Genomic DNA, 16,412 nt, shown 5'->3' with positions numbered 1-16,412 from the left:
TTTGATATTTCTGCAAAAAAAAATGAGTTTGTTTTTCTTTTTTCTTATTTAACATTTAAATTTAATATATTTAATCAAATCGAATTTATCTTACCCTTATTTCATAAAATAATTTGTATGAAATATGTAAATAATTAAAAAGCATATGATAATGAATTAGAAAAACGATAATAATGGTATATGAACGAGTAATTAGAAGTTTATAATTGAAACCATATTCGCATTATTACATAATTATAAATATTTTTTGGAGTACTGATAATAAACTAATAATCAACTGGTACGTTAAACGTCTAAGCCTGAGATACTAATCAGTTGAAATCTGCCAAATAGTCAACGCCCCTTCTTCTTGCACCAGAGCCCTGCCATTTTCATCATATGCAAATACAATCATTTCATAAAAGAAATTTTTAATCGAATCCTTACACATATTAGTTTTAATTATCAATTTGTAAGAAACTCGATCTTGTGTTTGACTTGAAATTCAAGGCTCAAAGCTTTGTTCGAGTATACTTTTAAAATTCAAATTCGACTCAACTGAAGATAGAAATGAAATGGTTTGATTAAGCATTAAGATACTTGAATTTAGCTAACTCAATAGCTGGAGCTCGACTTAAAGGATATAAGAAATTCTGGAGAATAAGAAAACGTACCAATTTCTTGGAAACAGTGGTATTAAGGTCACCTTCCCAGCAACTTCGATCCATATCTTCTGCCACCCAAACTTTGTTTAGCTTTGGAGTGCTTAACAGTGTTCCCCCATGGAAATTGATTAAACTTGGGCATTGAATCACAGTTATTTCTTCCAGTGATGGGAACTTCAAGGCATAACTCCCTGAGCTGAAATACAGGAGACTAGGCAGGTCATTTAGCTTCAAAATCACAAGTTTGCTGAAAACAATTTCTTCTAATGTTCCAGCAGCAGCTTCTTCATCATCTTCAACAATTTCAGTCACCTCACGGCATTCTCTTATACTCATTTTGGTGAGTTGCACAAGTGTTTTGGCAGTAGAGGACGAGATTATATGCCCCGCGCCATGGCAGTTCCATACGTCCAAAGTGGTGAGATTTGCGAAAGATGAAGACGATGGTGCCAAACTGAGCAATTTGTTACAATGCCAAACGAGTAGAGATTCCAGAAAGGGAGGGATTAGGTCCGGTTTCGAGTTTGGCTTCCATATATGGTGCAGATTCGAAAGGAGAACCAACTTCAAGGTTCGAATTCTCGAAAGGGTCCCAAGAGGTTTCTTCGGATCACCACCTAGTCTTTCAGATGGGAAGAGCTCTCTGAATTTACAACAACCAACATAAAGCTTGTCTAAATTGGTGAAGTTTTGGATGAATCCAAACGGAAAAATAGCCGGTTCATGGTAACAATGCACTTGCAGAACTTTTACGTCGCTAAAAAGATAAGGAGGTAAGTCTTCGCGAATTAACATCGAGATGTCCTTACTGTCTAATGTAAGTTCATCCAAATTTGGAACCACCTGTAGGAAGGAAGTGACAAGAAACAAGTCACCTATGAGTTCTGCTTATGTTCTTCTGTGTAAGAATTATAGATATGTTAAATGCATGTATATGTTACCTTTTCTACTAAAAAGAGCGGCTGAGAAATGTTCCGCATCTGCTTATTTCTGAGTTGTTCCGAGGTGAAAATTCTCATATCACCATAATGGTAGGTCACCATTCTCTTCAGCACTGGCCATTCAGTTGAATGATCTCCGGGGTAGAAACTTTTGAGCTTTAAAAGTTTCCAAATTCGCAGAAAGGTTAGCCTAGGGAACTCGAATCTGGTTTCAGGTTGAGGAGTTTCATTCATTGCAACAATATGTTCGACCCCACAAGTGTCTATTTCAACACTTTCAAGTTGCCGAAGGCCTCTTGCAACTGAGGCCGGAAAGAGGCTTTTCAGACTCTCGCATCCGAAAGCATATACAGAAGTCAGATATTTGAAAGTGATCATTTCTTGGGGATCCTTACTCCAGACATGTTTCAACTTTGGTAAGTCATACATGTATAGTTTCTTCAACGGAATAGCTACCCCAGCCTCGTTTTCATCGACATTGAGCCTTTGAAAACCGAAAACTTCTTCCAATGAAGCACAACCATTCATTATCAGGGTCTGCAACCTTCGAAATCTTTCTACCATATTAAATGGGAATACAGTCTGTAGCTGCGAACAGTACTCAACTTCCATTGTTTTTAGTTCGCAGAAGGAACTTTCAGGTAATTGATCATTCCACAACATTTTCAAGTTTCTCAAGTGGGAGATTACCATCTTCTCCAAGCTAGAAAATGCTACCTACATAATTGATTGTAATGAGACATCGTCATACATACAATTAGTCGTTCATTTGATAAGAATTTGTGGAAAACAAACAAATAACTCACATTTTCATTGAAGAGAGGCTGAATTCCTTTCTTCATGAAGTTGGAGATGAAGGTCCCAAGCTTAGGACAATGCTCTATCTGCAATTGTTTCAAGGATGGAAACTGCACTGCTTTGCCTGAGCAAAATCTGGTCAGCCTTGGAAGGCCTTTTATCTTTAAGGAGCTAAGATTCGGGAACACTATTTTCTCCATCATTTCCTCCGTTTCCACTTCTTCAATGATTCCCTCAATTAGCTTGCAGTCACTTATTTCCAGATGGATCAATTGCTCCAGACTTGGTACCATAGAGGATGATAGTAGGAATTTAAGATTACCACAACTCTCCACAGTGATACTGGTTAAATTTTGAATGCAAGTAGGCACTGAAAAAATCTGCTCCGGCCACATTCGTGAGGCGTTAATAAAGGACAATTTCAAATTCTGTAACCTGGGAAATGTGACCTGAAAAACGAATCAAAACCCCCTTCTTTACTTTCATTGAGTAGAACATATATGCTTTTGTATCTATATATATGTGTGTATATCTATATCTATTTCTATGCATGTGTGTGAGCGCGCATCGAATTTGCGAGTTTCTTTAACATGCAACGTAAATGAAAAATACCATAGACTATAAAGAAGGGTAAAAGATTTCCTAAAAAATTTAAGCATACACATTGCAAGGATCTTGGATTCTGTTTTTAACTATTGTTTGAAATATATAGAAAACAATAAAAGTAGTACCTTTTCATTGAATAGTGCTACAGTCGTACTGCTTGCATTGAAGCCGATCAGCTTCGGTAATTGTTGTAGTGTCAAGGATCGCAACTGCTCAAATTCAACTGTGGTTGTTGCTTCACAGTCACTAACATCACTTCCTCTTCCCTCTGTAATGATCTCTACCATGTTTCTGCAATCCGCCACTTGAACTTCTTGAAGTTGTTGAAGGCCTCTGGCAATGGAGAATGAAAACAAATTCTTCAATCTATAGCAACTTTCCACAGTTATCTCTCTTAATTTTGCAAAGGGTTGCATTTCAAGCTGAGCATTACATATCTTCTCCAAGTTAACCAAATTCTGAAGATAAAATGACTCCAAGACAGGAAAGACAACAAGGGTAACCTCCTCAACCAAGTTAACGATGTGCCTCGTTTCCGGACCATTTTGGATATGGAGATACTTCAGTTTTGGAAAGCCTGTTCTACTCTCGTCGAAATCGTATAAGAAATCCCTAACACCCTTCAGTTCATCCAGATACAGATCTTCAGCTTTTTTAACAGCATTTGGACCCCATCATTCATATGGATGCTATCATTGAGCTTGAGCTTCAACATTCTTGAGGCTTCATGCTTGTCCGACCAATCCCACGTGTTTCCGATCAATATCTTGAATTTTTGCAACTTGTCCGAGAAGGTTCTCTTTGGCATTTTACTGTAATCAGAGATATGCAGGTTTAAACTGGTTAGATCAGGCAACAGATTCAACTCACTGAGACTAGCATGGCGCCCTGCACGTTGTCCTTCCTCCCATTGAGCAAAACTGTTACCAATGTGTAGTTCTTCCAGTCGAGACAACTTCGATATTACATTCGGGGGAATCTCGCTCAGTTTGGAGCAATTATCCAAGTTTAACACCTTTAGCTGAGTCAATTGCCCGATTTCTTCAGGCAACGCTTCTATGATGGAATCGCAGAAGCTAAGGATTTCGAGTTTCTTCATCTTCTCAACCATTTCTATTTGTTGCAACAAGCATGACTCCAAACATAACGTTTTAAGGTCCAACAGGCCATGTGATGAAGGAAGCAACGACAAATTCTGCACTCCTTTCACATCTAAGACTTGCAATTCTTCCATCTTTGAGAAAAATTGATCAGAGATTCTCAAAGTAGGATTCTTGTTGTAAAGTTGAAAAGCTTTAAGCTGCGTACATTCGAGCCGGTCCGGAAGTCTAATGAAATCGTTGTAGAACAGCGAGATTGCAGTCAAGTTTCTTAGCTCGGGATATGGCAACTCTCTTGGTCCAATCTCGTTTCTCATAAAATACATACCCCCCTTCCTGGTTGCTATTGATGCAGCGACATCGCGAATGACTTCATGCATTGCAAACTCCTCGGCCATATGACCATCAAATAATAAACATGTGGATTTGAGGTATTGTATCAGTCTGTGTAGTCTCCGATGTGCTTCTTCCGTTGTTTCGTTTCCTCGAAGGAAACCGAAAGCCCTACCATATTTCATCAAGTCGAAAATGGTAGCATTGTATGGCATGAGGCTACAAAGCTGGAAAGCAGATTTAAGTTCATCATTAGCCAAATGATTGAAACTCGACTCTACGGCTGTGGAAGGACTTATTTGCTGTTTTGAAGCAGTTTCCCATTCAGAGGGAGGCATCTTCTTTAAGTAATTTGCAGTTGTCACGATGGTAAGCGGCAACCCCCCGCATCTCTTACATGCATCAGAAGCTGTAGACTGCACATCAGCATCATTAGCACGATCACCAACAATTTTCTTAAACAGTTTCCAGGCTTCACCTTCTTTTAAAACATGAACCGGTAAGGATTTATCAGCATTCATTTCAAGTAAAACACTGGGATTTCTTGATGATATCAGCACCTTGCACCCTCTATGCTGATGATCTCCGAATGGAATTCCGACTTCTTCCAAGTTTAAACTCGCCCAAATGTTATCCAAAATCACCAAAATCTTTTTCTTCTTCCCCAATATAGTGCGCAGCTTGCTTGCTCTTGCATCTGGTGAGTCCCCCAGAGAATTGACACGGATACACTCCGCAATCTCTCTTTGAATGTTCTTAACATCTGGCGTCTGGGTTACATTTGCAAGAGCCACCCAATCAAACACCTTGTCCGCCTTAGCCATATGGGCTACTCGATTGATGAGTGTAGTTTTCCCTACTCCAGCTTCACCATGCACGCCAATGACCTTCAAAGTATCATCTTTTGATGCCTCCAAAATCAGTCTCAGAATAGACTCTCTCGAGTCGAAGGCCACATAACTCTCCGATGGCGACGCCCATCTCACCTGCGGATCATAAGGTTGAGAAATTTTGTCTTTGAATTGCTTATGAAGATCCAGAAGCTTATCAAGGACATGTACATCCTCGTCGGCTTTCTTGCTTAGGTCGTATCGGTATTTCAAATTAGGACACCAGCCAAAGAAGCACTTGGGGTCCTCAACCGCGAGTCTGTCGGACTCCTTAACCTTGGGTTCGGCTTCTTTCTGCCAGTCCTTCACACACTGCATGATTTCTTCTCCTTTTCTGTCGGCGTTGTCAACATCATGTAGCACCATCTCCCATGCTATCTTCAGTTTGTCAAATTGATGGTCACGGCTCTCAGCCTTTTCCTTGTAGGAAAAGATGAAACTAAGTTCACGTTTGAGCGGTTTGAGGATACCAAGAACTCTGTTCCAAGGAACAAGCTCCATTCCACTCATTTTTCAGTGACTACAAATAATTGTTGGGAGTGGGGGGGAAGCAAGAAAAAGGCTGTAGAAACAATGTGAGAAAGCAAAGAAATAGAAAGGGAAACAATGATAATGTAAGAGAGGAAAAGGGGCCAGGTAAATGGCAGCAAACAATGTTGTGGGTATGCCCCATACTACTAATTAGGCAATCGGCATATAGGATGGAATTGCAGTAAATTTCAAGCTGACATTATTCTTTTCTTACAGGCTCATAATCTTTGCTTTTTGGGTAGGAAATCCCTTGCTTTTTGATTGATCATCCCATTATTTGCTGTTAGTTTATCAAAAACAAAAATGCTGATTTGATGTGAATTCTTCTTTTCTTGCTCTTTAACAGTCTTACTTGATACCCGAGCTGACGAATATTTTTTTTGTGTTTAACATGTCTCACCTTTATTCTTTGCTTCAAATATCCTCAGTGTGACTTACGACATATGAGCCAGGATGCAATGCCAGAAGAAATGAAACGATAATCACAAATACGAGACAAAAAGAGGCAACTGAAGACTAATCACAACCACCATTCACCACTTGACACCGTATAATTGAAAAAAGGATGAAGTACGCATCATAGTAGACAAATAAAAATACATAGTTCAGTATATTTCAAGCACTGAATCTCAAAATTTCTCGTTATAAATCCCACTCTCATAATAGAGGTCAAGTTAGTATCTTCTCCTAGGACTCCGAGAGCGATGTGTCCGGCCGGCTCTGCAAGATAAAGAGTATTGTTAGATTAATGCACCACAGGTTATATCCAGCGGCTAAAAGTATCTATTTTCAACAGCAGGACCATGGCATTAGCACCAAATCGGCAATAACATCTAAATTGTGGCTTGAGTTGGATCAGTTAAGGTAGTATAGAGGAATGTAAACATGCAGACCAAAGAAAAAGTACCAATGTACCATTAAGCATGCTTTTCGCACAAAGTTGTTGTTCTTGTTATCTTTCATATCAAATTAGTTGTAAAGGAAAAGAAAATGCTAAGGCCAAATTTCAAGAATCGGGTTAGGTTGGCTGGCACATGCCATGTAGGTTTGTTCTTACACAAAGTCATTCAAATTTGGATTGCTCTGGTTCAAGGCTTAAAATGTTAAAAATTTAACTCAATTTCAGTTGGGTTCATTCACCGATTCTAAATGATATATTTAACAGATCATGCAACATTCAAAAAGCATATTAATAGAGACAAACCTCATATTTGTTCTCTTGGAGGCTCCAATACTGGGTCCATTACTAAAGGCCCAATCAACATTGATAGTTTGTGTAAGAAGTTCTGCTCCATCCATTGCAGATATGACATTCTTTGCTTCTTCAAACTTTTCGTATTCAATGAGTGCATATCCCTAAGTGGAAACACGCACATTAGTTTTACCTGAACAAAATTATACAATACTAAGAAAATACTGCAAAAGAAGACAAAAAATAGTCAAAAAATTTCTCTTTGGTTTCTTATCTTCAATCGCTATAAAAAAAAACTGTATTATAATGTACTGTCAAACCAGCATCAAGTAACGACTTAAAGTGGTTAGAAACACTAAACTGCTCAAAATCTTATGATAAAAAAGAATTCATATTCCCTAGTGCATATAGAAAACACAAAAACAAAAATGTTAAACATGCAGATAGATAGACAAAACATTTCAAACACAGAATCACACACACACACACATGCATGTACAAGCAAACACATGTTTGCCCAAACTAATGCTCATTAAGGGAGCTACACCACTTTACTACATTGCTTACCTTGACAAATCCAGTGCGGCGATCAAGATTTAAATGCAAGTTCTTGATCTCACCAAATTCACCAAATGTGTTGTGCAAATCATCCTCTTGTGCTTCCTCATGTACGCCAGTGACCAAGATTATCCATCCTTCAATAGCTGCAAGTTTATAAATGATAAATAAAAGAAAATATTACTACAAAGAAAATAGTTTACAATAAAGGAAAATCTTGTTATGTTTCTTTGCTTGGGTATATTGTCCTTGATAGCAAGTTCTTAACCACCCTCATGAAAACAGGATCAACCCTATTCCATACTTCCGACAATAGAATAAAGTTATCAAAAAAATGACCTAAAGCCAAATTCTCAATGATCACCCTAAACCCACTTAAACGCAATGATATTACACCTTACAGTTCGTCAAATGCTCATATAATGTGGGCCAGAAAACTCATGAAGCATCTGCCATTAGCCCATTATACGTGTTGTAGTCTCACTAATGGCCAGAGATGAAAAAACTCATGAGTCTCACTAATGGCCAGAGATGAAAGTACTCATGAAGCATCCAACAAATCCATGAATTTGAGAAATAATTATGAATATGATACGCTTCATCAAAAAATAAAAAGAAAAAATAACTTCAGTGACAAAAAATGCCTTATAATATACGATTTTAACTAATTTTTTTTTAGATTTGCCAAAATGACCAACTAAATCGCAATGCGATCGATAATTCGCAACGCGATCTCCGGTATCGCAAATCAGTTTCCAGATTCGCAACGCGAACTTCGACTATCGCAATACGATTTTCTAAATTCGTTGCGATAGTCCAAGTCCGCGTTGCGATTTATTCCAAATTCGCGTTGCGATAGTCCAAGTTCGTTGTGATAGTCAAAGTTCGCGTTGCGATTTATTCCAAATTCATTGCGATAGTCCAAGTTCGCGTTGCGATAGTCGAAGTTCGCGTTGTGATAGTCCAAGTTTGTTGCGATAGTCGAAGTTCGCGTTGCGATTTATTCCAAGTTCGTTGCGATAGTCCAAAATCGCAACGACTGGTGGTATTGCATTTGTTTCTTAAGAATTTTCTCTAAAAAGATAGTATTCGCGCGGACGTGTCGAAGACACGTATTACCACGACCACGAGACGAGACGGACGACGACGGCACGCGAGAGTCCCCCTTGTTCTCTATCACTCAACAAGGAAGTGGGAAAGCCAAGCCTTAAATACCATTCTCAATAGTGTTTCCAATACTATGTGGGATTAAACATTATCAACACTTGTTCCCAATACTAAGTGGGATTGAGCCTTAAATAGTGATATTATTTGTGAATTATAGTTAATGACTTTAGTATTTGTATGAAAAGTATTTGTGGTTCGTTTAGTTTTCATACAATTTTAATTTATTTTCAATTGATTGTAATTGCACGATAACAATTTTTTTTATTCTCGCCAATCAATTTTTTTTGAATGTTTTGCTTAAAATTGCAATAATCACGATTGATTGTAGATTGACTTTTAATTATGACATATTTAATCGTATAATACTAATGCAATTGGTTACTGATTCAGTTTTTTTAAGGTGCATAATTGTTAATTGTTTCCTGAATAATCACATAGTATTGGAAACAAGTGTTGGTAATGCTCAATCCCACATAGTATTGGAAACACTATTGGGAATGGTATTTAAGGCTTGACTTTCCCACTTCCTTGTTGAGTGATAGAGAATAAGGGAGACTCTCGCGCGCCGCCGCCGTCCGTCTCGTCTCGGGTCGTGGTCGTGGTAATACGTGTCTTCGACACGTCCGCGCGAATACTATCTTTTTAGAGAAAATTCTTAAGAAACAAATGCAATACCACCCGTCGTTGCGATTTTGGACTATCGCAACGAATTTGGAATAAATCGCAACGCGAACTTCGACTATCGCAACGCGATCTCCGGTATCGCAAATCGGTTTCTAGATTCGCAACGCGAACTTGGACTATCGCAATGCGAATATGTAAATCGCAATGTGATAGTCGAAGTTCGCGTTGCGTTAGTAGGAGTTTGCGTTGCGAATCTGGAAACTGATTTGCGATACGGAGACCGCGTTGCGAATTATCGATCGCATTGCGATTTAGTTGGTCATTTTGGCAATTTCAAAAAAAGTTGGTTAAAATCGTATATTATAAGGCATATTTGGTCAGTAAGGTTATTTTCTCAATAAAAAATTAAACTGTTTAAGCTCCCAGTCCCAAACTCCCAATTGCAAGTCACAGTACTTTATAATGAAATGCTTATTTTCACAAAGATTAGCCTTTTAACCATTTAGTTATCAATAAGTTTTACTTGCAACTACTAACAAGTAAAGAAATTCAGAAAAAAGTAACACTAACTTCTTATCAGTAAAGATACTCACAACCATTACACAAAGAAATGAAATCAGAAACCTACTCAAGCTTTAACATTAAGCAACACTGCAAAACTCTCAACTAATTTAAACCAAAATTATTCTATGATCAGTGAACAAAATTTTAGACCAATTTCGAAAAGCATCTTATCTTATAGGCCATTATAATTGGAAAAAATGAATAAACGAAACAGCAAAAATAGAGAAAGAAAACTTAGGGTTTAGTGAAGGGACTAACATCTCTGGGGACCGGGGCCACCATCAGATCCGAGAGAGTCGAATTCGCGGGAGGCGAGATGGGAGTGGCGGTCGGCGTCCTCCTGGCGGAAACCACGGCCTTTAGTTTTCTTAGAGCCAGAAAGCAAAATGGAATAGCCGCCAGTGATGGCTGACTTGAGCTTAGGCATGGAGGCTTGATGGGAGGCGGCGTCGCCGCTGGCGTCCTCGTCCATGAGGTCGTCGTCCTCCGGCTCGAAATCCACGGCATCCACGTCAGCACTTGCCATCACTTGATCTTAACGGGCGATTCCTCCCTTTGTTTACTATGACAAGATGTAAATTTTCTTTTGTCCCCGAAGTCGAAGTTGATCGAGGTTTTTATAGTGTACCAAGAATTGAACTCAAATCAAAACCCAAATTATGAACATAAATGTGGTGGCATTTTTACCCTTACATCACTATTTTGAAAGAGTAATATTTTTTAAATAAAATTAATATTTATTAGATATTAATTTTTTAAATTACTCAAATATAATTGTCGTAACCGTCTTTCGGTTGGGCTCCAGAATTGGGCTTCGACTTGAAAAATGTGGATTGGAGTCGCCACCGATCATTTATTTAAAAATAAATGGGTTGATCGGATACCCTATTTCTTACCTGATCTGCGTCTTACCAGAAATATGTCGGGCTCGGGAGTCGGTTACGGTCAATGAAGGATTAGCACCCTTGAACCGCCCTTTCGGTACTACGTAATTTCCAGTTGTCTTAATTAAGAAAAATGACAAGTTAAATTAAAAAGTAAAGTTTCGATCCTAATTACTTACCCTTGATTGATTTAAAAAAAATCGAGAAATGTGTTAGATAAACAAGGTAAAGAAAACAAATAAGATACAAGGGAAAAATAAAATAAATAAGTAAGATAAGAAAAAAAATAGTAAAGTAATAATTGTATATAGTAATATTTGAAAAAAGGAAAAATATATATATATATATATATATATATATATATATCAAAGTATTAATAAAATAAATAAGCTATATATGTACACCAATACTTAAAAATAGAAAAGATACCCTCTCAATTCACCGAAAGTGGGGGCTTTAGTAAGAAATAAGACAAAAAATGGACCCTCTAGGTTAATAGTATATAATATAATGTTTAATAATAATAATGATAAAGACACAAGGTTTTTTAAAAAATAATATAATAATAATAAATAAAAAACGAAATAATAAAAAATATATATATAAGTTATAAGATATATTACGTAAATAAAAAAATAATCAAATAAAAATAATTAAGAATATATATATTAATAATAGGTATATAAATAAACTATTAAAAGTATAAAAAAATATATGACTATATAAAGATAATTACAATATATATAGATAGTAATATTAGACTTATAAGTAAAATATTAAAATATATATATATATATATATATATATATATATATATATATATATATATATAATACTAATATAGTAAAAAATAAATGAAAATAATTTATATATATATATATACATATAATAATAATAACATGAATAATAAAATAAATGAATAAAATATTCATATTATAAATAAAGGGACTAATATAGATTTTTAAAAAGCTCTTCCCTCCTTTAACCGAAAATCAAACCAGTTTTTAAAAATAAGCCTCGGGGTAGATCTAGGTTCGAAACTTCGAAACCCCACCCGTTTTGGTCATCGGCGCAACCTACGTTTTGGGTTATTCGAACCAAATTTCAAGAAAAATAACGTGCACATGCAAAAGAAAGAAAAAAGAAAATGCTACCTTTTATTTCCTTTTCGAATCATTTACAATAGTTTTGCCTTTGTATATTTCCGTGCTTTCCTCTATGTTTTTTTGTATAAATCGTGTCTTACAATGGCTATTTATAGTGCTTGTGGATCCTATCTTTAGGAATTTATATAATAGTATAACTCTATCCTATTTTTAGGAGTTTGAATCCTAGCAAAATTTTATCATATTTTTAGGAGTTTGAATCCTAAAATTCTATCCTATTTTTAGGAGTTTGAATCATAGTAGGACGAAAAATGTGTGTTGACAGCTGCCCCTCTTTGCCCATAGTCGTGTAACGGGGATAGGGCAAAGATTAAAAGACACACTTTTCGTTCAGTGGAGTTGAAAATTAACTCTGATGTTTCAATAACTCCCTGTCGAATTGAGTTACGGATGACTCCTCCATCGTGAAGTCGAGTTCATCTTGAAATGATATGAAATTAAAGCCGTAGTTCGGAATTTGAATCAGCACGTGGCTTCCCGTTACCCTTCGGTCTTCTTCTCGGTTTAAAGACCTTGGATCGGAATCGAACTCAGAAATCTTCATTGACATATAGCTTTTTCTTGACTTAAGCTATGCTGTTTGAAAATGGTTGCTTGTCACTAAGGCACGGCTAACCCAGGTCCTCTTCTCGACTTGAAAACCTCGACTGTAACCGGAAAGTAGTGTGATTGATGTGTTATCGAGCTGAATGGAGTCGAACTCGACAATAATCCTTCTTTGAGTTGGATATCCTTCGTCGTGAAGTTGAAATCCAAGTAAGTAGCATTGTTCCAACTCTAATATCCTCCGTCGTGAAGTTGAAATTGGCTCTGGAACCGGGAAATTGTTTGTTGACAACCAGTCGTCCCTTCGTTGTGAAGTTGAACTTGTGTTGTCTCGAGTCCAATATCCTTCGTTGTGAAGTTGAAATTGAATCTGAATGAAATTTTGTTGACAAGCAGCGGTCCCTTCGTCGTGAAGTTGAACTTGCGTTGTCTGGAATCCAATATCCTTCGTTGTGAAATTGAAATTGGCTCTGAGATTGGGAAGTTGTTGTTGACAAGCAGCGGTCCCTTCGTCGTGAAGTTGAACTTGCATTGTATGGAGTCTAATATCCTTCGTTGTGAAGTTGAAATTGGCTCTGAGATTGGGAAGTTGTTGTTGACAAGCAGCGGTCCCTTCGTCGTGAAGTTGAACTTGCGTTGTCTGAAGTCCAATATCCTTTGTTGTGAAGTTGAAATTGGCTCTGAAATTAAGAAGTTGTTGTTGACAAGCAGCGGTCCCTTCGTCGTGAAGTTGAACTTGCGTTGTCTGGAGTCCAATATCCTTCGTTGTGAAGTTGAAATTGGCTCTGAAATTGAGAAGTTGTTGTTGACAAGCAATCGTCCCTTCGTTGTGAAGTTGAACTTGTGTTGTCTCGAGTGCCACGATATCCTCCGTCGTGGAGTTGAAATCGCAGATGGCCCCTTCGTTGTGAAGTTGAGCCTTGACTTGAATATCCTTCGTCATGAAGTTGAAATCCAAGTATTGTATGTTGCGGATGGACACAATTCCCTTCGCCGTGAAGTTGAAACCGTGGAGACCCCTTTATTGTGAAGTTTGGCTTCGAGCTAGATATCCTTCTTCGTGAAGTTGAAATCCACTCTCGAGCAAATTGTGTCGCTTTGAGTTCAATATCATTCGCCGCGAAGTTGAAATTGACTCTAGCTAAAACCTGAAAAAGTTATGCATATATGTGATGCTATGGATGCAATGCTCTTAGGTGTGCCTAAAATGCATATGCAACATATGTTATCTTGGGGCTCTGGAGAGAAATATCGATCTCTAGTTGCCTGTCTGGAATCTTGATTCTTGAATCTTCAAATTTTGATCCCTGATCTTGAATTCTTCAAATGTTCAAATTTGATGTGCACATTCTATTTTTGATTTGAGAAATGCTTCTCGACCATCTCAAGTATGTGCCTGAGCTGAGTGTAACGGTTCAGATGATGCTTCAAGAGAAATTGTCTCAAAAGAGACAGAACTCATTTCAAGGGAAACGATCTCAAAGATATTTGTTGTTTCAAGGGAAACGGTCTTAAGGGAGACAAAATTTTGTTTTAAGAAAAACTGTCTCAAGAGAGACAAAACTTAGTTCCAAAAGAAATTGTCTCACGGGGAGATGAAATTAGTTCCAAGGAAAACATATTCAAAGATGATGCTTCAAGAGAAAACTGTCTCAAGGGAGACAAAATTTTGTTTCAAGAGAAACTGTCTCAAGAGAGACGAAATTCATTTCAAGGGAAATGTTTTCAATGTTTATGTTTCAAGAGAAACTATCTCAAGAGAGACGAAATTCATTTCAAGGGAAATGTTTTCAATGTTTATGTTTCAAGAGAAACTGTCTCAAGGGAGACAAAATTTTGTTTCGAGGGAAACTATCTCAAGAGAGACAAAATTCATTTCAAGGGAAATGTTTTCAATGTTTATGTTTCAAGAGAAACTGTCTCAAGGGAGACAAAATTTTGTTTCAAGGGAAACTATCTCAAGAGAGACAAAATTCATTTCAAGGGAAATGTTTCCAATGTTTATGTTTCAAGAGAAACTGTCTCAAGGGAGACAAAATTTTGTTTCAAGGGAAACTGTCTCAAGAGAGACAAAGTTTGTTTCAAGGGAAACTGTCTCAAGAGAGACAATAGTGAGCACGATTCCCTTCGTCGTGAAGTTGAAATCGTGGGTGGCCCCTTCGTCGTGAAGTTGAGCCAGGAATTGGATATCCTTCGTCATGAAGTTGAAATCCAACTTGAAAATGCAAACTGGATCGGTTCTGAATTATCTCTCGAACTCGTCTGAAGTTGATTATAAGATCTGTCGATCTTTCAATATGTCAAATTGGTTGAAGTGTAGCTTCTTGTTGCTGAGTTAAGCAACCAACATCAATCTTTAAAGGTGCTTTTGATTCGAGTATCATTCGTCTTGAAGTCGAAACTTGACTCTAAAAGCTGCAAAAATTATGTATGTGGGAAAAAATGATGCTCTAAAATGTATGCATAAGATGCATATAACATGAATTGGTTATATTTTATCTCTTGAAAAAGGCCTGATAATTCGCATTAGGATGTTGAATCCCCAAAGATGCCCAAAAAATGCTCCAATATTTCATGTTGAATCTTCAAAGATGCCCCAAATGTTCCTCATTTCTTGCTTCAGTATTGATTCTGAGCATGAGTTTTGTGTCTAAGAGTCACATGTCATTTACCAAGATCCACTCTAGAGAGATTGTCTTGTTTGAAAAAAAATGTTTTTCTTTCTCTTTTAATATCAATTAAAAGAGTTTCAAAAAATGTTTAATCCCAAGTTTTAAAAATATTGCCCCTTTCACGGTTTTACAATTGAGACGAATCATAAAACTAGAGTTCATTGGATATCAAAGAATTAATTACAATGTTAATCCTTCAATAAATTATAGCTATTTGACAAGTGTCAAGATCAAAGCTATCTTTGAGAGATGGTCAAGTAAGGAAATGATAAAAAGTCTCAGGTCATTGTGTTTGGTCAAAGGTTTGGCATTTGATGCTCAAAGGTTTGGTATTTGATGCTCAAAGGATTGATGGGGTAGCTTGCATGCTTCTCTACTGGAAGTGTTCTCTGACTCCCAACCTTCGTTGTCACACTTGGATTGTGCGATGCCTTATCAAGGAATTTGTGTGATCGCCTCAGTTGCACAATTTTTATATTCGAGCCGCCTTTTCAGGTTTTCAACTCGAATCCTCCTTTGGTTTCAAGACGTTATTCAGGATTTACGTCTTGAACCCCCCTTTGTTATTTTTCTCTACCATACATTAATTACATTGTTTTTTTTTTGCAAACAAAGATTAATCCTGATGGGCGGGATGAAATCTGAAGATAATATCTTATGTTTAGAAATCCATGTATGATTAGAAGGGACTTTTAAGGCACGTAATGTAGGCCAAGGCTCATGGTTATGAAAGAAAATGATAAATAGGCCCAAACAAGTGTTTCAGGGTGTTGAACCAAGGATCAATTCATTCTGATGCCTTCAATCCTGTCTTGCTCAATTTGGATCTGCTCATATGTGTTTCTCTGGATTTTCTCTGGATGTTCCATGATCTTCAAGTGAAGTGATTCAGAGATTCGGGAATGATTGTGCTTGATCAATCTCATAGTTTGAAGCTTGATGTGCCATTTGTCTTTAGGGAATCTTTGCATGTGCTTTTTGTCCCTTTTTCTTTTTGATTTTTGCTCTTTTTTTCTTTTGTTCTTGTTTCTCTCTTTCTTTGTTTTTTTTTTACTTTTTTGCTTCTTTTCTTTTTTGTTCTTGATTGGATCTTCGCACTTGCCATTTGGTCTACCTTTTGGTGTCTCCTTTTGATTGATGTCTTCACTCATGTGAGCAGATTTCTTCCACCTTGCCCCCCAATGTGGAGGGTGATC

The 16,412-nt window shown here is 37.1% G+C and overlaps 2 protein-coding genes across 2 annotated transcripts; both read right to left on the bottom strand.

The window, feature by feature from the left end:
* Nucleotides 1-258: 258 nt before the first annotated feature.
* LOC120117522 (probable disease resistance protein At4g27220) lies at nt 259-5,822 on the bottom strand. Its single transcript, XM_039137792.1, has 6 exons — nt 3,680-5,822; nt 3,115-3,638; nt 2,392-2,832; nt 1,586-2,302; nt 654-1,487; nt 259-362 (listed from the first exon to the last, which is right to left on the bottom strand). The coding sequence occupies exons 1-6, from the start codon at nt 5,820-5,822 to the stop codon at nt 312-314; spliced, it is 4,710 nt and encodes a 1,569-aa protein (XP_038993723.1). The 3' UTR covers nt 259-311.
* Nucleotides 5,823-6,394: 572 nt separating this feature from the next.
* LOC120117532 (RNA-binding protein Y14-like) lies at nt 6,395-10,517 on the bottom strand. The gene is made up of 4 exons (XM_039137797.1): nt 10,207-10,517; nt 7,603-7,739; nt 7,048-7,199; nt 6,395-6,563 (listed from the first exon to the last, which is right to left on the bottom strand). Exons 1-4 carry the CDS (start codon nt 10,472-10,474, stop codon nt 6,518-6,520), a joined length of 603 nt encoding a protein of 200 aa, XP_038993728.1. The 5' UTR covers nt 10,475-10,517; the 3' UTR covers nt 6,395-6,517.
* Between the last annotated feature and the right edge of the window lie 5,895 nt (nt 10,518-16,412).

The sequence above is a fragment of the Hibiscus syriacus genome, unplaced genomic scaffold, assembly GCF_006381635.1.
Source record: "Hibiscus syriacus cultivar Baekdansim isolate YM2019G1 unplaced genomic scaffold, ASM638163v2 tig00110320_pilon, whole genome shotgun sequence".
In the NCBI taxonomy this organism is placed as follows: Eukaryota; Viridiplantae; Streptophyta; class Magnoliopsida; order Malvales; family Malvaceae; genus Hibiscus; species Hibiscus syriacus.
Note: the sequence above shows the minus strand (reverse complement) of the source record. Positions and strands in the feature narration are given on the sequence as shown.

Excerpts from the sequence above, each read along its gene's own strand:
- LOC120117532 (XM_039137797.1), bottom strand. The coding sequence starts at position 10,474 with ATGGCAAGTGCTGACGTGGATGCCGTGGATTTCGAGCCGGAGGACGAC. Across the intron at positions 7,740-10,206 it reads TGGCCCCGGTCCCCAGAGAT|CTATTGAAGGATGGATAATC; the intron begins GTTAGTCCCTTC and ends ATAAACTTGCAG. Across the intron at positions 7,200-7,602 it reads GCCGCACTGGATTTGTCAAG|GGATATGCACTCATTGAATA; the intron begins GTAAGCAATGTA and ends GTTTCCACTTAG.
- LOC120117522 (XM_039137792.1), bottom strand. The coding sequence starts at position 5,822 with ATGAGTGGAATGGAGCTTGTTCCTTGGAACAGAGTTCTTGGTATCCTC. Across the intron at positions 3,639-3,679 it reads GAAGCTCAAGCTCAATGATA|CTGAAGATCTGTATCTGGAT; the intron begins GCATCCATATGA and ends CTGTTAAAAAAG. Across the intron at positions 1,488-1,585 it reads CGCTCTTTTTAGTAGAAAAG|GTGGTTCCAAATTTGGATGA; the intron begins GTAACATATACA and ends TCCTTCCTACAG.